The 25,655-nt window shown below is 41.3% G+C and overlaps 1 protein-coding gene across 3 annotated transcripts in view; it reads right to left on the bottom strand.

The window, feature by feature from the left end:
• PDXK (pyridoxal kinase) overlaps positions 1 to 25,655 on the bottom strand; it is a 78,588-nt gene that overhangs the window by 5,039 nt on the left and 47,894 nt on the right. For all 3 annotated transcript variants that reach the window (XM_005306822.5, XM_042860629.2, XM_065578279.1), the window contains 8 exons: positions 24,554 to 24,658; positions 18,575 to 18,658; positions 14,485 to 14,531; positions 10,685 to 10,770; positions 9,757 to 9,802; positions 5,369 to 5,480; positions 4,195 to 4,331; positions 587 to 653 (listed from right to left, as the gene is read on the bottom strand). In XM_005306822.5, coding sequence (XP_005306879.1) covers positions 587 to 653; positions 4,195 to 4,331; positions 5,369 to 5,480; positions 9,757 to 9,802; positions 10,685 to 10,770; positions 14,485 to 14,531; positions 18,575 to 18,658; positions 24,554 to 24,658 — 684 coding nt within the window. The remainder of the gene's footprint in view (positions 1 to 586; positions 654 to 4,194; positions 4,332 to 5,368; positions 5,481 to 9,756; positions 9,803 to 10,684; positions 10,771 to 14,484; positions 14,532 to 18,574; positions 18,659 to 24,553; positions 24,659 to 25,655) is intronic.

Below are 25,655 nucleotides of genomic sequence, written 5' to 3'. Positions count from 1 at the left end.
TCCTCTTTGGATCTTACTGCGACTCGAGGGAGCTCAGCAACTTGTATTCTAGGTGACAGGGACCAGGCTGTGTGGCAGTATAGTAAAACAAGATTACTTATGTGCTTCCAGCTGGTGTTTTTAATTCCTCTTCCCAAGAGAAGACAGTTTGAAGAATAATTTATTCAACTAGCATAAGACAGAAATTCACCACTCATTAATATTTGAGGAATCCATCCCAGTCCTAACATACACAGAAAAGGGTAACTGAGGCAGCTGGTGCATCCAAAAATGGAAAGGTGAGACTCCCTTGTCCATTACACTCAGCATTTTCCTCAAATTCTCCCACTCTTGCTCTAATAGTAATGCAGTCCCACCACAGGTGCAGCACTACTATCTACTGGTCAGCGCATTTTTACCACTGTCATCTAGAATAGGATTAGAGGACACAGCAGTAAAACCATCGGTGCTAGAATTCCCTAAATTCTGTTTTGTGGATGTTGTCTAATAATAGGCCACATTTAGTGCTGAAAACAACTTTCCAGAATGTTTATTCCAATGAGGATGTGAACAGAGTAAATTCAGGAACAGGGTGTAAAATGATTACCTTTTGCACACTTGATGGTCCTTTGCAGAACATGCTGCATAGCTGATACAGTCTTTTCACATGCCACCTGCAATTAAAAATACATATATGTTTAGGCTTACCAACATTCCAATCATAAGAACATGAGAATGGCCATACTGGGTCAGTCCAAAGGTCCATCCAGCCCAGTATCCTGTCTACCGACAGTGACCAATGCCAGGTGCCCCAGAGGGAGTGAACCTAGCAGGTAATGATCAAGTGATCTCTCTCCTGCCATCCATCTCCACCCTCTGACAAACAGAGGCTAGGGACACCATTCCTTACCCATCCTGGCTAATAGCCATTAATGGACTGAACCTCCATGAATTTATCTAGTTCTTTTTTAAACCCTGTTATAGTCCTAGCCTTCACAACCTTTTCAGGTAAGGAGTTCCACAAGTTGACTGTGCGCTGTGTGAAGAAGAACTTCCTTTTATTTGTTTTAAACCTGCTGCCCATTAATTTCATTTGGTGGCCCCTAGTTCTTATATTATGGGAACAAGTAAATAACTTTTCCTTATTCACTTTCTCCATGCCACTCATGATTTTATATCTCTCTATCATATCCCCCCTTAGTCTCCTCTTTTCCAAGCTGAAGAGTCCTGGCCTCTTTAATCTCTCCTCATATGGGACCCGTTCCAAACCCCTAATCATTTTAGTTGCCCTTCTCTGAACCTTTTCTAATGCTAGTATATCTTTTTTGAGATGAGAGACCATATCTGTATGCAGTATTCAAGATGTGGGCGTACCATGGATTTATATATGGGCAATAAGATATTCTCCATCTTATTTTCTATCCCTTTTTTAATGATTCCTAACATCCTGTTTGCTTTTTTGACTGCCTCTGCACACTGCGTGGACGTCTTCAGAGAACTATCCACAATGACTCCAAGATCTCTTTCCTGATCAGTTGTAACTAAATTAGCCCCCATCATATTGCATATATAGTTGGGGTTATTTTTTCCAATGTCCATTACTTTACATTGATCCACATTAAATTTCATTTGCCATTTTGTTGCCCAATCACTTAGTTTTGTGAAGTTCTTCACAGTCTGCTTTGGTCTTAACTATCTTGAGCAGTTTAGTATCATCTGCAAACGTTGCCACCTCACTGTTTACCCCTTTCTCCAGATCATTTATGAATAAGTTGAATAGGATTGGTCCTAGGACTGACCCTTGGGGAACACCACTAGTTATCCCTCTCCATTCTGAAAATTTACCATTTATTCCTACCCTTTGTTCCCTGTCTTTTAACCAGTTCTCAATCCATGACAGGATCTTCCCTCTTATCCCATGACAACTTCATTTACTTAAGAGCCTTTGGTGAGGGACTTTGTCAAAGGCTTTCTGGAAATCTAAGTACACTATGTCCTCTGGATCCCCCTTGTCCACATGTTTGTTGACCCCTTCAAAGAAATCTAATAGATTATTAAGTCACGATTGCCCTTTACAGAAACCATGTTGACTTTTGCCCAACAATTTATGTTCTTCTATGCATCTGACAATTTTATTCTTTACTATTCTTTCAACTAATTTGCCTGGTACTGATGTTAGACTTACCGGTCTGTAATTGCCAGGATCACCTCTAGAGCCCTTTTTAAATATTGGCATTACCTTAGCTATCTTCCAGTCATTGGGTACAGAAGCTGATTTAAAGGACAGGTTACAAACCATAGTTAATAGTTACGCAATTTCACATTTGAGTTCTTTCAGAACTCTTGGGTGAATGCCATCTGGTCCCGGTGACTTGTTACTGTTAAGTTTATCAGTTAATTCCAAAACCTCCTCTAGTGACACTTCAGTCTGTGACAGTTCCTCAGATTTGTCACCTACAAAAGCTGGCTCAGGTTTGGGAATCTCCCTAACATCCTGAGCTGTGAAGACTGAAGCAAAGAATTCATTTAGTTTCTCTGCAATTACTTTATCGTCTTTAAGCGCTCCTTTTCTATCTCGATCGTCCAGGGGCCCCACTGGTTGTTTAGCAGGCTTCCTGCTTCTGATATACTTAAAAAACATGTTGTTATTACCTTTTGAGCTTTTGGCTAGCCGTTCTTCAAACTCCTTTTTGGCTTTTCTTATTACATTTTAATTTGGCAGTGTTTATGCTCCTTTTTATTTACCTCACTAGGATTTAACTTCCACTTTTTAAAAGATGCCTTTTTATCTCTCACTGCTTCTTTTGCGTGGTTGGTAAGCCCATGGTGGCTCTTTTTTAGTTCTTTTACTGTGTTTCTTAATTTGGGGTATATGTTTAAGTTAGGCCTCTATTATGGTGTCTTTGAAAAGTGTCCATGCAGCTTGCAGGGATTTCAATCTAGGCACTGTACCTTTTAATTTCTGTTTAACTAACCTCCTCATTTTTGAATAGTTCCCCTTTCTGAAATTAAATGCCACAGTGTTGGGCTGTTAAGGTGTTCTTCCCACCACAGGAATGTTAAATGTTAGTATATTATGGTCACTATTTCCAAGCGGTCCTGTTATAGTTACCTCTTGGACCAGATCCTGCGCTCCACTCAGGATTAAATAGAGAATTGCCTCTCCCCTTGTGGGTTACTGTACCAGCTACTCCAAGAAGCAGTCATTTAAAGTATCGAGAAATTTTGTCTCTGCATTTCATCCTGAGGTGACATGAACCCAGTCAATATAGGAATAATTGAAATCCCCCACTACTATTGAGTTCTTTATTTTGATAGCCTCTCTAATCTCCCCTAGCATTTCATAGTCACTATCACTGTCCTGGTCAGATGGTCGATAATAGATCCCTACTGTTATATTCTTATTAGAGGATGGAATTACTATCCATAGAGATTCTATGGAACATGTGGATTCAGTTAAGATTTTTACTTCATTTGATTCTACATTTTCTTTCACACATAGTTTCTCCCCCTCCCCCCTCCCCCAATCACCCAAGTTAGTCAAAGTGCTTTGCACCATAATGGTCAGAGGCCAACTTGATTGATCCGAAGGTTAACAAGAGTCAATGAGTTGTTTTTTCTCAACTCTATGAGGCATATACAAGTTGGCAGCTGTATTTAATGCACAGTGTAAAAAGCTGTAGAATTTCTCAGTAACTAGAAGCAAAAGGATCCAAATTATGGACACAGTCTCCAAAATTAATAAGTAAGAAAGAATCAGCATGCAGGACCCTTATTCTGATAACAAGTGCCAGTACTGTAAAAATCAGTTATGAACCAAGGATAAAAAACAAATATTTTTAATTTATAGAGTATCTTTGATTTGGTAGAATCCCCAAATACTTTTACAGACTGTGTAGAGAAAGACACCTCATCAGCCATTACTGAAATGCAATCACCCAAGCAATACTACTCAAAAATTAGTGGGTTTTTAGGGGGAGGGAGGAGGGAACTATATCTATAGGGGACATTTTTAAGTATGTATAATGTTAAGTGTCCCAGAGATGAAATTTGGTCAGTGGAATAGCTCACACTCTTGCAAGAAGTGTTATTCTATATTCCGAATATTGTCTGTCCTGCGTTCTGTATCTATATTCTGGGGACTAACAATAATAAAATGAAAGAAGTCATTTATTAAAGCAGTTTCCTGCCAGAAAAAAAAACCCTCTCTCACACCTTAAGATTATTTGGATGTTTGTGTGTCCAGGCCAAGAGCATCGCAGCAAACAAGTCTCCAGTTCCAACGAAATCAGCATCCACTTTAGGAGACTCCATTCGAATTCTCTGGGTCACCTTGGTGCCATCCGCTCTAGCTGAAAGGCAGACATACAGTTAAGAAATAGAACCTCTCCCTGCAATTAATACAATACTTACTAAAATTTAAAAGGCAATTATTCCTGTAGTGCTTGACACTTAAAGTCAGCAGTTCCTTTGGAGGATCTTTAAAAACTTGAAACTATATACCAGCTCTTTCAAACTATTTTTCTCCAAACTTTTCCCATTTGGGAGCCACACCTGCAGCGTGAGTGCTACACATAATTTGGAAGAGACAGCTAACACCATCATCTTCCATACAGGAGTGCAAGCCACAGCATGCACAGGTCCCCAGCATGTATTTCTCCATCTTGACCTATTGGCAGCTGGTTCGGTAAGGATGGTGAATCTGGAAGCTGTTTAAACCAAGATGGAACACTTAGTATCTCTAGGTTGCACCTTGGTTTTAAATGTAAGGGCAGCCACAGGCCACAATGGAGAACAGAGCAGCCTGTACCTGACCCATGATTACAACAACATGAATGAAAAAGCAGCTTACGGTCCATTTAGTAGACTAGAATTTTTAGGTGGTGCCAAGAAACACCAATTGGTTCTAGAACAGGTTTGTATTTCTTAAGTAATCATCCAACTTGTTTCTTTTGGCAGCCCAGCATGCAATGTCTACATTTACATCTCATAGATAAAGAAGAAAGTGGGATTATTCACCATCCTGCTCAGCAGCACTCCTTTAATATGAGAGCATTCAACGACAATTTACCGAGCACAGACAGTGCTTTGTGCTATCAGAAGGCGGGAGAGACGTGGGGAGAAAAAAAAGGCTTAGGAAAGAAAGAAACAAATTGTTCCTGTCCAGGTTGTTTACAATCTATTTGGTCAAGAGGACAGTGCGATTTTTCTTCTTCACTGACAAGCATCTTAAGTTTCCATCTTCCCACCCCACCACCACTGCAGGTGTCTGAATCCATATGATTGAGCTGTTCCCATGTACTCCAGGCTGTTTTCATGGAGTGATTTATTTTTAAATCAACAGAAACAAATGGAGCAAGCTGTTCAATAAAACAAGACCATGACTTACTTTTCCTTTGGCTCCCTAGTGCAATTAGGAAGTCACTTCCTAGAGAACCCTGTAGGTCTGAGCTTGTGATCACCACTGTCTCTGGTCCCATAGCATGAAGCATATCCATTACCTTCCCGTGCACAAAACAACAAGAACTAGTTATTACGTGTTACTGATAATGGAGTTGTGTTCAGTGACTGCTGCCATTTAATAATGCTGAAGAACAGTTTTGTTGAATACTTAAAAACTTCACTGCAATCCTCATAAAGATTAAATAGTTTCCCCTCAAACAACTAATTTAAAATATTAGGATTAGATGTAGAGATCTATAACATTAATGCACTTATTACAATATTTTAAGTTTCTCTGTACAATTTTCAGATCCTCTTCCTATACCATGAGTTCAACTGTACAGGCCACCAAAGAGGAGAGCGAAACCATAAGTAATAAGAAACTTCTAATAATGTGGCTCCCCCCCCCCCCCCACACACACACACAAAAAGCTCCATGATTTAAGATCTTATTAGACGGGGGAGAGTGAATCCACATATACATGTGTGAGAGCGCTAGTGTCTTGTAATAGTTAATAAGATTTTGATACCTCAGTTGCTAGAGAAGTTGGCACACTGAACTATAATGACAGAATGGCTTATATAGCCAGCATCATAAGATAGTGAAAAATAATAAATTTAATAAGGCTCAAATAAAGGGAATTTATCTGAGCTTCTCATGTAAAAGTTTCTCAATCTCCTTCTCATTTTGGAACCTAGGTACCGTATGTTTCAAAGGCATGTGTGTATCTGCAGATTATGTGTGTGTGTCTAACATTTTAGGTATATTCTCCCCTCTAAGCATTTCTCACCAGAAATCAAAATCCCTATTTGTGACTCTACAACTGGCTGGTGTGGAAGTGATTTTGATTACACAAAGAATGGATGACTTCAGTACTGGATTTAGCATAAAAAGCAGGTACAAAAAATAAATTCCCCTAGAAGAAATCCTCTCAGCCTAGCTATGACTCATGAGCAGCTGAATAATAAGGGCTTACTTCTCCTGTTTTTATTCTGTATTGCCTTCCTTTCTTGTCTGAACTTCAAAGTTATTTCCTCAACTGTCAACTTCCTAACACACACAGAGTTGGGAAAAATCAGTAACCCCACCAACTGGTGCCAGTGCATTGAATCTATGAGGTGATGGCAAGTCCATTTTCATCCCATATTAAATGTTTTACCAGAGTTTCTAATATTCTTGTACTATCTCAATCAAAACTTAAAAAATTATGAAAAGTGGAAAAAAAAAACTGAAAAGCCTCTCCAACAGAGACTTGGCTGTACCCTATAAATAGATGCCCCTGCTCAGGAACCAGTCAATGGCATTACTGATGTTACCAGACCAGTACATACATACTGTGATCTCTCACTGTGCGCAAGAATTCAGAGACCATGAATAGTAATTCTGAGACCTGGTTTATAAATAGTCTTTTAAAAGGGGAAAGCAAGTGGATTGCATCTGTGGCAGAGCTGTTTCTAATAGCAACCCAATTCATAATTTTCCATGAGGCATCAGTTGTGCAACGCTTTTATTCAAGGTTATAACATGGTTGACTCCATGATTGACTAACAATGGTTAGTACACGGTTGCTAGGTGCATGGGTGTCCCCTGTTTCCACTCTACTTGGACGACTCTTTATCTGACTGTTGTAGCAAAGTAATAGAATGAAGATTTTTCTGTCTTTGAAGAGTGAACAACTACCTGGCTTAGGGCGAGATCTTCACTACAAAGGAAGTCTCAGCAATGCAGACATAGCACAGTTAAACATTCAGGTTGGTGTTCTAGTGCAGAAGAGAGAATTCTGACTGTAGCATGGTCATTCCAAGGCAGGTTTATCTAAGACGCTAGCATGATTTGTTCACCTCTACAATAACACTAGACCATGTATAATTATGTCAAGGGATTATATAGTGCTGCAATTGCTCTTGCTATTAGAGCTGGCTAGGTAACATTAATTCTATTTTGGAAAAAGTTTCAAGGTTCCAAAAACTGTTTTCATTCTGCCTTCAAGCCTTGGGGGGAGAATCATGAGACTCCCCACCCCAAGCTTTCCAGAATAGCCAATTGCCATGTGGTTAAGGCACTCATTTAGCATATGGAAGACCCAAGTTCAAGTCCCTACTCTGCCTGATTCAAAGCAGGGTACCCTAACCACAAGTTATTTGGGGGTCACTCTCTCTTCCCTCCCCACCAACCTGAGAAAGCTTCCCAACTCAATTGTCATGAAAATAGAAACATTTCTGTGAAAAGTGTGTTTTGATTAATCAGCATTTTCGAATGAAAAAAAAAATTTTTTTGTGTCAAAAAATTCCTAACCAGCTCTACTTGCTCTGCACTTGAGGTAAAAGCCTGGCCCGGCTGTTGACTTAATTCCCATTGACTTGAGTGGGGCCAGGATTCCAGCCTTGGTCTTTGCTGTACAGATACGATCATGTGGAACAGACCCTGTGTGCTGCAGGCAGCTGAGGAAAAACATGGCCAGAAGGAAAAAAAATTCCTACCAGAAATTAGTTTTCAAATGGGCAAGGTACATTTATTACGACATGGTCGCCTCCCTGGCTGAGACTTCATTGTTTTTGAGAGATTTTTATCAGTAAATAAGGGTCAGCATCCAGTAATCACATCGCTTGGTAGAGAATTCATTTGAAAAACAGTTACTCAGTAGCATATTATCATCATTCTTGTGTAGGACTGGAAAGTACAAACTGAAAGCTAATGGCTTGTAAGCGTGACTAGCAGCATAACCACTCCACGCTACTCAGGGTATGTCTAGTCTAGACGCAATAAATGGACCCCCGAGCGCTCGCACGTTGACTCCTGTACTCCACCGCTGCAAGAGGCGCAGGCAGAGTCAACGGGGGAGCGGCAGCAGTCGACTCACCGCAGTGAAGACACCGCGGTGAGTAGATCTAAGTATGTCAACTTCAGCTACGTTATTTACGTAGCTGAAGTTGCGTAACTTAGATCGATTTCCCCCCAGTGTAGACTAGGCCTTAGGCTCTTTCAGGAGAATAGCAAAGACGCTGTTATAATTAGTGGTGAGTAGCATGAGGGGTATTCCCTGGATAGGGCACACTGTGGGATGCAAAACAGGAATAAAAGTAAAAATGTCTGCGATTTTTTGAGCTGCTTTCCGCTGGGGGGGGCGGGGGGGGGAATAAAAAAAACAATCAGCAACTGACATTCAGATGGCTTTGCTGGAGGAAAAACTGCAAATATCACGGCTGCTGTAGGTTCGTTACTATCCTGGGCGTCAGCATGACCATTGGAATACAATTTTCAGATCAACATTAAAAAAAGGTGAAAAATCAAATCAGGAGAAATATTTCCAGAGTCCTTTATTGAAGGATTCAATTGTATTCACAGAAAGGAAGCGTGTGTTAGAATAGAACTGAGCCCCTCAAGTCAACATTACATCAAATCCGTAGTTTTACACTTCAGGGTTCCAACCCTGCAGACTTCAGTATTTGTTCAGCTTGCGTAAGAACAAGAGGATTTAACCCTACAAGGACAAATCCTTACTGTAGAACGGGATGTTTGTGAAACCTGCAGCTTCTAGTATTGTCCGATCAGGATGCTAGCTTGCACAGGACAAGGTTCAGGTTCCTCTGTGCCTGCTATTTGGAAGCGCCTGAAGACCATAACTGTAGCCTGGCTGCTAGTCCTCTACACTACCGGGGTGAGCACCACAAGCCCCATCCTGCTGCCCAGCTCTCTGGGTATAAGACACCCAGCCCCTCTAAAAATTAATGTTAAGAACCTTCCAGCCACAGCTACCTCCAGCAGAATAGTATCCAGAGCCCAACCCTTCCTGCACACAGTTTCCTCAGTGCTGTTCCCTGCTGCTCTGCAGAGCTTGCTGGTAACTTTTTCCTCTCTAGCAAGCCCTGTGGTAGAGTGAAAGCTGGCTGTGCTAGCCCTGCAGTGTTTCTATCACAGTAGTCTCATGCTGGCAGCAGGGGGAGCAGCTAGCACACCACATCAGTTATTTGAATGAAGAGTATGGTTTTCATCTTAATTAGTGCAGTTCTCCATGATTGGCAGTGTGATCATTTATAATATATGGTGGCTTCTTCACCCACCACCCCATCCTTACATCTCAGTGGCATTAAGTCCACAGTGCTCTATTTAATATAATTGTTTTGGTTTTATTTACATCTTTTTAAAAGATTTTCCTTCAACATTCCAACAGTAATTATAAAAAGTTTTTTGTGCATGAAGTGTGACCTGAATCACTTCAGCTTTGCAGAGAAATTACAGAGAAGGAGAGACGGGAGGCTATATGCAAGCTTTAAGGACACAAATTATAAACTGCAAAATTGCAGGCAGACCTCCGGACACACACACCTACGTACCTCTAAAGCTTCTTTTTCTGTGTGAATCTTTCTGCCAGTGAGCAACCTAGAAATCAAGAAAGAAGATTAAAAAGCATATAAACTATGTACAATCACTGTTTGCTTTTCTCACTAAGATTAAGTCTCTGAATATATGGTATCTTGTTTACAAGAGGGCCTGAGCAAACCATTGGCTATATTAAATAGCATGTAGTACCAGACTGTCTTTCAATGTCTTTGCATACAACAGATAGAAATTTCTTATCTTATTGTCAACTGACTAAAATTTAAAACGCTCTGTACATGAAACCAATGGGTGGTCTAAGTTACATTGCAGGGAACTGTCTGCATCACAAACACCACCACTTCACAACTCGTTTTTCCATCTCCCATGATGAACCAAAGACATGGGACTCCCTCAGTAAAAGAGGCAAGACCATGATGCATCACAGGAGATTTAAACAGATCAGGGAGCCTAGACTAGAGAGGAGAAGGGGATCATGAGGTGTTGCTATGGTATTTCCAAAGCCAACTATTTCAGTCTTCAGACAGATTATTCTGGGGAAAAAACAAAACAAAAATAAAAAAAATTGATTTTTTTGCACCAGGAAGGTGGTGGGGGACAAAAATATTTTCCAACAAGCTCCAGAAATGACCTTTGGACACAGTCAATTAAAAGTAACTATAAAATTCAGATGTTTAAGAAAATAGAATATTTTGGGGAGTTATTATTTAAAAAGATGAAATTCAAATATTTTTTTTAAAACAAGCAATCTCCAATATTTACTAAGGAGCTCCATTTAAAAACAATAAAAAAAAAACAGTAACAAAACCCATAAACACAAACAAAAGCCAATTTATTGAGTATAATGGGAGGAAGGGAGGTCATTTGTTCCTGCTTTTAGCCCCAGATTTACCAAGCATTAAGAGAAATGAGTACTGTACTTACTCAGCCTCAAACTGATTAGGAGTTATTATATCTGCAACGGGTACAACTCTGTCCCTGTAGACTGGGAGAAGATCCTTTGGCACATACTGAAAAAGAAAAGGAAAATGATAATGAACTCTGCCAGAAATTACTTTGGAAGTTACAGGGGTAATTTTCCTTCATTTAAATTTGATTTCCATACATTAACATACATTCTGTAACCTAGTGGACTACTCAGTTTCCAACCTGCAGGAGTATTTAGAAGTTAGAGCAATAAATGGAGTCATAACTCCTGGCTTCTCTTCCTAGCTTTGCAACTGACTTGTTATGCGACTTTGGAAGAGTCTTTTAACCTCTCCGTGTATCAGTTTCTCGCCTCTGTTAAATGAGGAATTGTTCTCCACCTGGCATGGTGGTTGTAAGAATAACTTCATTAATGTGGGCTGGGAGGGGCCACCAAAGATTCCTGGCTCAAAAACACTTTCCAAAAAAAAAAAAAAAAGAAGTTAGTTACAACCATTACTATTTATCTTTGAGACGTGTTGTGCACATATACCTTCCACTGTACCTGTGGGTGCACACACTTGACATAGAGACTTTTAGTCAGCAGTGCTGTTGGGGGTAGTGCACACGCCAGCCCATGTGTCCTTATGCCTCCAACCAAGGGCATAAAGGGAGGCAACTCCAATCTCCCCTCAGTTTCTTCTCACTGGTAGCTTGGCAACATTAGTCTCCGAAGAAGCAGGGAAGAAGGGTGAGTCATGGGATATGTATGTGCACATCTCCAATAGTTACTGTACAGAGAAGTAACCTTTTTTCCTCTGAGTTGTTGTGCACTTCAGGTGATTTACAAGCACTGCTCTTTCAGGTGGCGGGAGTTTGGCTTCTACTTGAATGATGACTGTAGAATGGAAGCTATTCTGACGGCATAGTGCTTAGCAAACGTGTAGGCAGATGACTACATTGCTGTTCCACAAATGTCCACAATTGGGATGTTGGGAGGAAAGTCCACCAGCACCTCAGATTAAGTGGTCAACAGCATCAGTGCCATGGTCAGCAATGGAATTACTGATGGTATGAGGTCGGCACCAGTCAATGGAGCGGGTGTTGAGTGTGTCAGTTCAGACAGTATTGCGGAGCGGCACTCGACGGCACTCACTCTCCAGTTGGTGCCAGACAGCTAGTGCGAGCCTGTATCACAGGGATGGGAAAACTGCGGCTGGTGGGCTGGATCTCGCCTTTCAGGGCTTTGGATCTGGCCCACGGGATTGCCAACCCCATGGTGCCACGGAACTAAGGTAGGCTCCCTGCCTGCCCTGGCCCTGCACCGTTCCCAGAAGCGGCTGGCAGCACATCCCTGCGACCCCTGGGGGAAGGGGAGGAGGGCAGAGGGCCGCAGGGACATGGTGCCGGCCGCTTCTGGGAACAGTGCAGGGCCAGGGCAGGCAGGGAGCCTACCTTAGCCCCGTGGCACCATGGGGCTGGCAAATTCTTAAAACAAACAAAAAACCCACCTCATTCCACAGCTTATTTACCCATATATCATTCTTGGGGCCTAGTCCTGCAACTGGATATCTGTGAGTGGACCCTGCACCCAGCCGGGCCCCTTTGCCATAAATAAAATAGTGCTGCCATTAAAACAACAAAAGTTTCCTTGGTTCTGATATTGGATTTTAGATTTGTAATTTTTTGAATAATACACAATATCTTTAAATAAAAGGCTATTCCTGCTTCTGCAACATAATTGGAATATATACATTAAAAACAAAATAATTCTTTATATCCCCACACAGTTATCTAAAGTGCCACAAGTAATTCTTTCTTTGGCAACTGAATAAGAGACTAAGGTCTTCACCTAAAAAATACTGATATTTCCCTCTTTCCCACCTGTACCCTCACCCTGTGTTCCCATCTCTGAACATCCTGACAGCAGCACCAGCAGCGACTACTTGAAGTACAATTACTTCACTACCTGGCATGCCTGCTACTTTTCACAACAAGAAGTTTCATGCTGAGGTGGAAGTCTAGGAGTTCACCACCCCTAACTCAACTTGTATCAACCCAGGAAGCCACATGCTCTTCATTTTCGACCCTCAGTCTGTTGTACAGTAATTTACAGGTGAAAACAGTCTAATATTTTGTAACATTTCTGCAGGGTTTTGATAAACAGATTGTTTCTTTAATACTCAGCACTTCTGTCATGAGGGACGTTAAAAAAGGACGTATACAGATTCCGAACCAAATTAAGCCTTGGCATAAATAGAAGCAGTGTTGTATAAAATCAATGGGAATGCAGCAGGGCTGGATTTGGCCCATTAGCTCTATTAAACTGACTGTTCGAGCAGACAACAGGTGCTGAACAAATACTAGGAGCCTACCAGGTTGCTGCTGTTAATAGCCTCAAACAAAGACTAATGTGTAACTTAGCATTTTACATTCTAGCAAGTCAATCTTACTCGTTAGCCCCTTAGTGAACTTTGGCTATCTAGTCTAGAATTTTGCTCCTGTTGTAACTTAAGTTTATTGATTGCCCGTTAACTCAAGTTCACCAACCCCTTTAGGAATGTTTGTGGTTTACTATAGGCTGCGACTTTCTGTGCCTCAATTCCCTATTTGTTAAATGGGGACTATAATACCTCCTTTCTTCCATCTTTTGTCTGTGTTGTCTAGTAAGCTTGTCAGCTCTTCAGGACAGGGACAGTCTCATACAGCATGTGTGCGGTACCTAACAATGGGACCCCACTCTCAGTTGTGGCCTCTAGGTGCTAGCATAATACAAACAGTCATTGAACTCAACCATGAAGCCCTCGTTCAAGCCAAACTTCCACTGGTGCCAATGGCCAGAGTAAGAAATGCAAGACTGGGTCCATTCTAACTCAACAAGGCTTGGGTGGTCATTTTGTCACATCTTCCAGCAGGAATGAGATGGTGGGTTAGGTGGTCATGTTTTCTTCTTTGCTTCCATATAGCTCTGTCTTACCAAACCTTCTGTAACTGAGAGGAAATTACAACCATGGGCCCAATAGCTCACCTAGTTCTGTTCCTGGCACGCAGGCACTGCCCTTGCCAGTTTCCTGCCTTCCAGAAACTGAGACTGTGGAGTTGAGGCTTTAGTTTATGACTTGCATTCATCTAGACTGTAAAAACAGGGTGGTGATGCTCCAGGAAGCTGTGGCAAACAGCTTTTTTTAAAAAAGGAACACTTTCAAAACAAACCCGTAATGTTAATTTACAGTATCCTATTCTTTTCTGACTATGCAAGTGGAAAGCACAGGGACAGCACACACTGCACGAGTCATGAACTGAAGTAGTGAGAACACACATGCAAAGGCAAACTGTATTACCATTAAGTGAGAACAGAAGAGCTATTTTATGTGGCAAAAATCTAATACCTTAGCAGATAAACTATAATGGCACAAAAGACCCATAGTAGTCCTGGCTAATGGCTGTTGGGAAATCTATGTGAAATGAGTCACCCCAGACTAGTTGCTAGTAGGCAGGTGTTCAATTCACAACTGGCAGTTTTGTTGGCATTGTCAAGGGAGAGGCCTTCGCAATGATAGATGGCTAATGCACTTTGAGCGGCGTGGAGGAAATTTTTCACTGACAGTCCGTATGCTAGTTGTTCTGGGGGTTGATAGGAGACCACAGTTCCCAAGACTATCCGTCTAGCACACTTCCGAAGCACTAAGTTCATTCAAATAAAGTAAGAGCGCTATAAATGTGACACTGGAATTCAGACTCAAGTTTGAACAAGGTAACTTTGTTCTGGTATAAGCAGCTTGTCAATCTAAATATGGTTCAAGCAGACGATTACCAACCATAGAGCCTTCTCCATTCCATTTGTCACCCATCACTGGATCACACACTGCAACAGAAAATAAAACCAACCTTAGAAACAAAGGACCCCTGCGAGTCCCTGTGGGGAGATATACTTTTACCCAACAGTAGCAGACATGGTACAACATTGTCATTTTATAAACTTGTGTCATTTGAACCACTCTTGCAGTACATCGGAGCAGGAGTTTGTGATCCATGAAGGGTAAAGGGGGAGGAGGATATGAAAAACAGGCATCAGAGGGTTGCGACCACTCTGCCCTCTCCATATTGTTAAATTTTGGGGGCGAGATGCTTAGATGTGGAGGAGGGAGTGTTGTGAGATGGAAAATGCTGAGAACGACTGCCTCGGTTCAGAGCAATAAAAATTAGTGAAATATGGGAAGAAAAGGGGAGGAGCTTATATTTACACAATGCATCACACAAAAGCCTTATTTTATTTTAATTAAGAAGGAAAATTCTTTTTCTTCCGGAACAGATTTGGTAGACATGTACCAATCATGATAAAGTTAGGATTAAGACAGACATTTATGGTGCAGTCTCAGGATCATCAATCACATTAATAGCCTATTCAGAGTGACCTTAATTTCAAAATAAGAGTGGAAATTGTCCAGCAGCTAGTGATGTGTTCTGGAACAGCAATGCTGTCCACAGTATTAAGAGAGTCACTGTCAAGATACAAATCATGGGACAAATCCCACGGTACTTATTCAATGTTCAGTCAGTCCTTGCTCAGGCAAACTTCTATTGGTGTCAAAGGGAACCTGTCAGAGAAACAACCTCGGCATTCGGCACCACATAAAAACAAATTCTTTACCTCTTACCAGCACCAGTGTCACTCGCTAAACTGAAAGAATTCTAAAAATTAAGTTTATTTCCTGCTATTTTGCTGCCCACTTTTTATATTTCTTTCAGATGGTCAATGAACTACCATTAAATGGATACATAATTGGTTAAACGATGAGTAACTAATAACTATTGATGGAATAATGTCAAATTGGAAGGAGGTCTCACGTGGGGTTCCACAGGGATCTGTTCTGGGTCCACTGTTATTTAACATAGTTATTAATGACCTGGATGTAGGTACCGAAAGTATACTGATCAAATTTGCAGATCACACAAAGCTAGGGAGGGGTTGCAAACATTGTGGTGGATAGAGCTAAAATTCAAAGGAGTCTTGATAAATTGGAGAGCTGGGCTACAGACAACAAAATGAAATTCAACAAAGACAAATGTAAGGTGCTACACATAGGGAAGAAAAACCAAAAGCACAAATACAGAATGGGGGATAACTGGCTTGGCAGCAGCACTGCTGAGAAGGATCTGGGATGTGGTGGATCACAACCTCAACATGAGTCGGAAATGCAAATGCAGTTTTAGGTTGCATTAACAGAGGCATAGCATGCAAGTCCCAGGAGGTAATAGTACTGCTCTTCTTGGCTCTAGTTAGGCCTCAGTTGGAGTCCTGTGTCCAATTTTGGTCACCAATGCATAGAAAGGATGCGAAGAAACTGGAAAGGATCCAGAGGTGAATGACAAAGATGATCAAAGGGATGGAATGCAAGTCATGTGAGCAAAGGCTGAAGGAACTGGGTATGTTTAGTTTGGAAAAAGAGGAGGAGAATAAGGGGGGACATGATAGCGGTCTTCAAATACTTGAAAGGCTGCCATAAAAAGATGGAAAAAAGTTATTCTCTCTTACCACAGAGGGCAGGACAAGAGACAATGGGTTCAAACTACTAATTTATATTAAATCTCATGAAAAACTTCCTAACTGTAAGAACAGCAGGACAATGTAACAGATGCTTAGGGAGGTCTTTGGCGGTTTTCAAAAGGAGGCTGGATAGAGATCGCCATCTGTCTTCAATGGTTTAGACACAACAAATGCTGCATCTTGGCAAATAGGCTGGATGACCCTTGCGGTCCCTTTTAACTCTAGGATTCTATCAAACTGAACTGGGTGGTTCTCGTTTCTGTTCATAGTCTATTTTCAGATTTCATGCTCTAGAACAAAGCTCTTGGGAGCTTCAGAACATATCAGAGAAATATTTTCGCTGAAGGTTTAAACAAAAAAAACACCACCACTTATGAAAAAATATTTTCTTCATATGTGTTTCATGTGTTTTATTTTGTTTTTTAAACACACACACACACAAAAACAGTTTGCTTTAAAAAAAAAAAATGTTAAAGCACAAATTCTGGGCCTAAATTTAAGTTGTGGTGTCTAACAAAAGCCTGATCCAAACCACATTAGCCAGAGCCATGTTTAAACATGGTTCTTGGGTTTATAGTGCTGGCTTTAGGCCAGCCTACCCAATAATCGTTACCATGTCAAGACAGTGTTAGAATGATAGACTTCCCAACCATGTTATACACATTCCCTTTAAATGGTAGAAGCTGCTATGTAGACTGCTCCAAATCCTGGTATACACAGTACTAACCATATTACAAAATGGTTTTATAAAGCCATGGTACAGCCTGGCCCTCTTCTAGGCTATATAAAACAATTCACAAAAACCAGTGTAACAATCAGACATTTATGCTGAGATTTGATACCATGTAGGCATGTTGTTTCCATCATGAACTGTTTAAACATGGTTTAGTTGGAACTCCAGGATAGACAGAGTCTTTTAATTACAGCAGAATTATTGTGTATTTCATGGTGTTCATAGAAGGTTCTTAATGTTGTTGATTATAAAACTGTACCACTGATGCTTTTATTTATTTCAGCAGGAAGTGTCTGCTACTTATAATACATCTGTTAAAACCTATATATCATGACTGAACGAGGCACTCATTTATGTGCTACTCTACACAACACATCAGAATAAATCTGAGTATTTTTCACCTAAAAGACGTTGAAATCACTGCTCCGCTTTAGAACGGGGCGAACAGGAACCCCCTTCCTCCCCGCAGTTTGACACCTCATGGACATCTTAGATTGGCCAACATAGGGTGGTTACAATTCTTCAGCTCTGCAGGCCAAAGTCAGTGACTGAAATCTAAGTGCCGCTGGCTCAGATGAGACATATGCCACAAACCAACGCCTATCAGAATAAGAATTCTGTTAGCTACAGGAACCATTTATTAAATCCAGTATCTGAGTCATCTATTTCAACTGATAATTGCTTGTGAATCATTTGGGGAGTGTTCTGACCAGGCAGCTCTATAGAATCTGAAGAGCATTGGGTCAGGCCATCATTTGCAGTCCCTATTCACGGAAAGCTCCCACTGACTTGACTGTGCAACTTTAATGGGAGTTCTGCCTGATAAGGGTCTGCAGGGTTTGACCGTGGCCGTTCAAAGTACCTACAATGATCAAGGAACTGGATAACTCAGGGGACTGGTAATGGGAAATGCAGGCTTTCGTCCCTTGATCACTGTTTTGAGCCAGGCCAGCTATGGGCAGCTGAACATTACTGTCATCTGCCAGCCCTCATATGTAATCTCAGAGACAGGTCCAGAACTAAATGGTCCTGGAGTCTGAACTGGCCTTTCAGAAATAAAAAGGCCAGGGTGCTACCTCCAGGATGTAACTGACACCTTCACAGGACAATGTGGAGAAGTCTATATCTGAGGATCAAGAGAGGAGGTTTTTAAGGTCAGGCTTGACAAAGCCCTGGCTGGGATGATTTAGTTGGGAATTGGTCCTGCTTTGAGCAGGGGGTTGGACTAGATGACCTCCTGAGGTCTTTTCCAACCCTGATATTCTATGATTCTAAGACATCAGTTTCCAGTATTATCAGTACGTCTCTGGCCCTCATTGCTAAGCAACAAACAGCAGCAACTAGATAGGATTTCATGGGATTTTTCTAGATAGAGAGGATCACGCCTTAAGGCATATCTTTCTTTGGCTAGCATGCTGCAAGAAAAGCACCAGAAGGCACAAAAGTAGAAAGAGAAAAAAATAAATCAATTTTAAACTGACATTCCAATGGAATCTCAGCAAGATTAAAACAGGACATTGTTGTGAAATTCAGAATAATGTCAGAGCACTGACTTCACCTGAAGTGATTTCAACATGTGTACAGAAAATAATTAGACCGAAAAGGTTAAAAGCCATCAAGTCCTTACCGTACACCAGGTCAGAGTTCTGTTGCTTCAACCCCTGAACGATATCAACCACCGTTGCAAGGAATGATGCGTCCCTTGTGTAACCTTTAGGCAGAAAAATAATTTTTAAGTTAATTTCAGAGAGCAATGTTTTGTTTACATCAGACTCATCTCTATGCAGAAAGGAATGTCAGTCATTTCTTCCCATTCCTGGAAAAAAAGTATTTAGAACTGAAAACATCTTAATATTTTATTCAGGGATAAACAGATATGGAACAAAATCAAGATCAACACTTGCTAACTCACCCAATTGAGCCTCTAAAAGAAAACAAGTCTCAGTAAATGAGTCTTGCCTGGGAATTGCCCAATACCTGGTCCAAATGCTCAGACATCAAAAAATTTGTTTAAAAAGAAAACACACCCCCTTTTGTTCAAAACACCAGTTTGAAAGTTCATAGTATAAACAGCATTGTTCAGGATGCAGCAAATGAGAGAGGGAAATATAAAGTTTTAAATTTCATTAGCATTTCTGAGACTTGTGCTAGAGGCAGCCTTCTTGTTGAAAATCAATGTTATCTGTGAGACTGCCAACGTCCTAACCTAACAGAAGAAAACGTAAACCCGGGTATGTCTACTCTGCAATTACAGGGTATGATTGCAGGTTGTGTACACATACCCAAGCTTTAGTCCAACTAGCTTGGGGATGGGAGCAGTGAAGCCTTGGTAGCGCTGGCTGTAAAAGGCCCACCTGGAACCCCTGAGTAATTACTTGCATGGATGGCTCACAATGACATGCTAGTCATTCAGCTAGGACATGCTGCCATAGCTTCACTGCTACAGTATGTGAACTAGCTTGTGTATGTTTACACAGGATGCAATCATACACCGTGACTGCACTATAGACATCACATACCCCCTGTCTCTAGCCTGTTTGGATAAAGGTTTAACCATAGAACTCATTTTTAGTATATTGTATCTTAAGTTTTCTTCAGATGTTTAATACTAAAGCAAGTTGGAAATGGACTTCATTTCATCTCAGTGGGCTCTCATACTACTAGCATCACAAGTGACAGTGCTCTTTAGCAAAACGGTCTCCCCCAGCTTTTGGCTCAGAAATGCCAACTGTAACTAAAAACTTAAGTACATGTCAGAGTTTACATTTAGTCACAGAAGTGCTTCTTTCTTAGAAGCAGAGAAAAATGGGTGCAGTTTCCACGTCCATGAAATCGGGTTTACTTCAGCAAGGAGGCACTGGTGTCACAGGGCAGAACTGGATTTGTAATGAGCAGCCATCAGTAGGCTGATCTCTATAGATTATGCTAACAACCATTCACCTTCTCAGAGAGAGTGCATTAGTAAATCATTGACACAAATCTCTCAAGCATTCCACAGAACTGGGGCTAATTTTTCCCCTAAGGTGCCTCTTGTCAAAGTAAGGTAACTGTGACAAGATCTGGGAGCAACCTTTCACAGAGGCAAACATAACACAATTTAGGTTCACACAGCAAACATAACACTAGCTCTTCTCCAGGTAACCCAGCAAAATGAGGGATCCAAGTGACAGTCAAATCTGTCTGCCCCCAAATGGACTTCATTTCACTGTTTGGTTTAATAGCGGGTGTGATCCAGGAAGCTCTTTGTGCCAACTGGCAGACGGCAGAACAAGACACAGAGTTTTAACAGGGATTCCCTGGCTCAAGAATATGCAGATTAAGTTTACTAAAGAGAGGCATGCAAGGTCCTTCCTACCAAGAGCCAACTGCCCACTGGTCATCACGATCATTGCAAAATGTCTGTATGGATAATGTTTAAGAAATTATGTATCTGTACTGAAAATTATGTTATTAAGGTCTGTGAATTAAAGTAAGTCACCAGAAGGCAATAAATAAGGTTAAGATTCTGTCACAGGTATTTTTAGTAAAAGTCAGGGATAGGTTGCGGGCAATAAACGAAAATTCACAGAAGCCCATGATCTGTCCCTGACTTTTACTAAAAATATATAGGAGGAGGTGGGGGAGAGGCAAACAGAGTGCTGCTGGGGTTGCAGCTGCTCCAGGCCCGCTGCTGCTCCTGTGGCAGGGAGCCTAACCCAACCCTACCATTGCTCCGATAGCCCCAGGACTGGCCGCTGGTCAGCTACTCCGGCAGCCCCTGGGCTCACAACTGCTCCAACCCTGCCCCAGAAATAGTCATGAAGTTCCCGGAAGTCACAGAATCCTTGACCTCCATGACAGAACTGTATCCTTTGTCACGACAGAACTGTATCCTTCGTGATACACATGAACCTGTCAGTTATGAGGGAAGAGATGCTTATTTTTGTCTGGTCATGTGTGTATAGCGTATTGTCTGCTTCACAATGGAGGACTATTTGCATTACTTAGCCTGGTGCTAATCGAGAGATTGTGAAATCATGAGAAATTAAAGCTGCAGGAAAAAAGGGGGGGGGGAAACATAGCAGGGAGGATCATGTTTACAAGTAAAGACACAGATTGTAGGAGTATAACTGAGATATGGCCTGGATCTTTCACTGAGGAGAAGAACTATCATTGTGTCCTGCCTTATGAAAGGAGGGTCACAGCCAACCTGGTTGGAAAATGCTGCAAAGACTTTCAGTGAGCTAAACTTCATTAGACAAGAAAGTACCTTGTTAGTTAAGTCTAGGCTTTAGAATGCAAGTTATGATCTTATTTTACTTGTAACCATGTATTTCCAGTACTTGGACTTGCTACTTCTTGAATCTCTATAGTTTATTAAATAAACTTTTACTTGATTTCACTATAATCACATCTAAGTGCTGTGTGTGAAGCAGAGCAGTGATCTGAAGTGGAACTGGTAAGTGGCGGTGTTCTGCTTCTTTGGGAGCAGCAAATCAGCAAACCCTGTGAGTGTTCAGGGAGACAGGGCTTGACCACTCTGGAGGTGCACTCAGAGGGCTCAGGGGTTGGAGCATGCCTATAGCTAACCTGGAGAGAGAGTGTGAGGCCTGCACAGGCCTGGAAGATAGTGCTTGTGTTGCCCATGGCCAATGGAGATGGGGAGCTGACCCCCAGCAGACACAGACAAGGCTTCTTCGTGTTAAAGGCTGGTGGTACTGAGGTGCCTCACAACCCTGGGAACCCCAGGAAGTGTCACAGCAGGTTACTGCTAAAGATAGCAAAGCACCGCTACACTGGATAACCTAGTAACATCCAACTCCCTTCTTTGGGGGTAACAGCCTCACTTATGGCCCTGGAAGATAAAAGGCTGAATTCCAAACTCAGCCAGGAGTAGAGTGAGAACCCAACGTTGAAACAGGGGTTCTTCTGCCCATTTCTCTTGTTTTTCTAAATGGGAATTGAGGATCCCATGCAAAGCTGGCAAAAGAAAAAAATAACCTACAGACCAAAGCCTCAGTCACAAAACATTTGAAGTATTTTCCAAAATCTAGTTTAGAAATTTTTTCCAATTTTTGACTCGAATGTTTTAGCTTTGAAAATATGTTTTTTCTTCCTCCCCTCACCCCCACCTTATGCCACTGAAAAGGAGGGAGGGAGGAAAACTAAAAACTTCTCATGTTTTGTTGGGGGGGGGAACTGAGCATTTTTGAAAAATTCAAAACAAAATTCCAATTTTTTATTACAATATTTTTCATTCAAGAATATTTGACAAGCTCTAATCACAAGGCACTGTTTGCAAAGAGCAAGGCAGAGGTTCTCAAATTTGTCGATCGTGTGGTCCACACCTTATTAGACAGAGGACAGTCACAGGGACCACTTCATTTCTAATTCACAATTGCAAAAACAGACTTGCTTACAGCGGAAAATATAAATGAGCAATACATTTTTATAGCTGCCTTTTAAGGTGATTTAGCACTTGGGAAAGTTAGCATTGTCCAATCAACAAGCTCTCGCCGGACCATGAGCAAATACACTGCAGACCACCAGTGGTCCATGTACCAAATTTTGGGAAGCTGTGGAGGAAGATATAAGCCTCCAGCAACCAGGCCAACATTCCACTCTCCGAAAAAACAGGCTCTAATGTCCAAGGCTGGGAATGAATATATAAGATAAATATACAACTGCTGCCATTTTTGCATATATACAGTCAGCACTGACAGGGCCAAACAGACTTGATATAAGCAGGTGCAATCCCATTCATTTCAACAGAGTTGCACCCCACTTACTCTGAATTTGGCCCCAAGTATCCTAGCTCATCACCCTGTAAAGTGCTATCCAGAATCAGGCCTTCTCAGAGGTCCAAAGGGGCCCGGGCCACTTCCAGCTTTTGAGGCCCCTAGCCATAATAAAAATTAAAAAATGACACATGAAAACAAAATAAAGGACCAAAACAAGAGTGAGACATAATCTGAATATTTTTTTTATTTAACAAATGCTTTTCTAGCCTTTTTCTGTGCAAAAAAATTGTCTTTTCCCAAATCACATCTCTTATTTGCCAAAAAATTAACAAGTGTCTAAATTTGAGGCCCCATTTGAGTTTGAGGCCCAGGCCAAATGGCCCTCCCAGCCCCCCCCCCCCCCCCCGATTGGCCCTGTCTGGAATACAAGAGGCACTGTTATCAATTAAAAAAAATAAAAAAATAAAAAGTGTTTTACATGCCACAGACACTCCTGTAAAAAGGAAATGCCTCCAGATTGTTTCATGGACAGTAAAATGTCTGAAGAATAATCTTCTGGAAAATCTTGCAGTACATTCTGTTTTTCCTGGAAAATTATTCTACATGGCTGCAGACTAACCCTTCGCTCAGGAAAAATAATACATGCATGTGCCTCCCAACCAAATGGAACCCATTTGTGCTGATATTCATTACCACATTAGTGTCACCTCATTCCGTGTGCTATTTAATATCTCCTTTACCTTGGAGAGCTCCATAGGAACAGGAGGGGAAATAATTCAGCAGACATGCAGTACCCTTCATGCCCGAGTGGTCGTTATGGGTCATAATCCCAGATCCATACAATTAAAGTCTCCTGTTATTCCTGACTTTAAAAACACCTCCCTACATGCGGAAGTCATGTAATCAATCAATCTGGCAATCAATTTCTGCTTGAGTTTTAGAAGCAACAGCTCACTGCTATAAGAAATACAGGCAATGAAATTTAAAATAGATGCACTGCACTCAGTGAAGTGGAATGCTATTTATAATCTACCCTGATAGAGCAGGAGACTGGATACTTCGATGGGTGTGCAGCTTTTATTATAGACTGCCTATCTTCCCTTTTAAACCAACTCATACAAGGGTTCCTTGTCTATATATGTATACACACACACACACACGCACACACACACACACGTTAGATTAGATAGATAGATAGATAGATAGATAGATAGATAGATAGATAGATAGATAGATAGATAGATAGATAGATAGCGCCACTGTGGTAAGTGAAAGAAGATACTGCACAACATCACTATATGGTATGAGGCTGCACACTCATGAAAGGTTAAAGGAACATCATATCAACAGGAGCAAAGCTTGAGAAATACAACAGGGTTGAGAATAGAACCCAGGTCTTCTGACTCTCCACCCTGTGCTCAAAACACTACCATTCACAAAGATCAAGAAAAAATCCCCCCAGAGCACATCATGTATAAAAAAAGGATAAAATCCAGTGATTTAAACCATAAAGTTGCATCACTGCAGATTTTAGGAGTTTAAATCCTTACATCTTCATACCATAATATATATAAAAATAATACTCTGCATTTCTATTGCTCCTTTCATTAGACTATCACACGGCACATTAACACTTACCCCAACCCATATTCAGGGATCGCATTCCCCATTCCATTACAATGCAGCCACCTTTGGGCTGGAACAGAGCACCTGTTTCACAATGTACAGCATAAGCAGCTAAAGAATACAGTATCCAGCTGACACTGTAGGAGGAATTTGAGGAGGGAGAATGTAATTAACTGGTTTTGAAAAAGGCAAGGACTTGGGTTATCACTTTTACCCTTGTGTAAATATCATGGGCTCTCCAAAGAAACACGAGCACCTACCTGTGAGTACGTAGTCATAGTGGTTGACATTGTTCAGTTTAAGTCCTTCATACAACTCATGGAGTTCAGCTGAATTTAACATCTGGCCCTTCCAGTGAGCATAACCTGAAAAAGGAAAGCCAAATGGTTTATCAAAGCCTCATTTTATATTTAGGATCACATATTATACATACAGGAATTGGCTCCCCCTTCACCCCCAAAAATAGTGTTGCTGTCAAAAATTAGACAGGTGAGTTGTTAACAGAACAGTTACATTCTCAGCATTCTCTTAACTCTCTTATCCTTCTGAAAAGGAATTGTTTGTTAAAGGGGCCATCCTGACCACTCTAGAGACTCAAGTTCTTCATGTATCAGCAAAGCAGGTAATATACAAGCAGAGAATGCAAGCTTTCCCCTCTACAGCCTTCACCAACCAGCCCTGACCTGGAGGTCAGAGGTTAGTTTTAGTTTTCTTAGATTATTAATATAAATTATTTTATTTCATATTATACCAGTGCAACCTGACAGCAGCCAGACAGCTTGATAACAGACGTATTTCTGGAGAATAAACTCTGCACATTGCAGCCACTCAGAATCTAGCTTTCTCTCCCTCTCTCCCTCCGCTAGGCCCTCTAGCCTCACTGCATTATAGTGGAAAAGAGGTTCTCCATTTAGTGTAGCAAACAGACTTATGTGCTTCAGTCTATCAGAACACAGCTATACAAAAGTCATACAGAGAGCAACTACCACACTCCATTGCACCCCACATCACATAAAATACCCTTCATTTGGTATGTGTTAGCTGGAATCCTACGGTGAAGGAACATCCTATGACAGCGTTCCATTACAGTGACTTTATTTCAAGTAGCAGGATTTGGGGGATTTTGGAACGGCCCTGTGGGTATCAGTAGGGCTTCAGAAATGACTATTATGAGCAAAGAAATAACTTTCCATGCACTCTTATCCCCAGAAAGGTCTAAGAGTTATAAGTATGTATTTGAGACTTGGCTCAGCACCCATTGCAGTCAATGGAAAGAGTTCAGTTGACTTCAATGGACACTGAATCAGGCCTCTGGGATCTTTAAGGCAGCATGTACCCCGTATACATATGTCTACCTGGCCA

The sequence above is a fragment of the Chrysemys picta genome, chromosome 1 (genome assembly GCF_011386835.1).
Source record: "Chrysemys picta bellii isolate R12L10 chromosome 1, ASM1138683v2, whole genome shotgun sequence".
NCBI lineage: Eukaryota > Metazoa > Chordata > Testudines > Emydidae > Chrysemys > Chrysemys picta.
The sequence above is the reverse complement of the archived record's forward strand: the minus strand, read 5'-3'. Positions and strand labels throughout refer to the sequence as shown.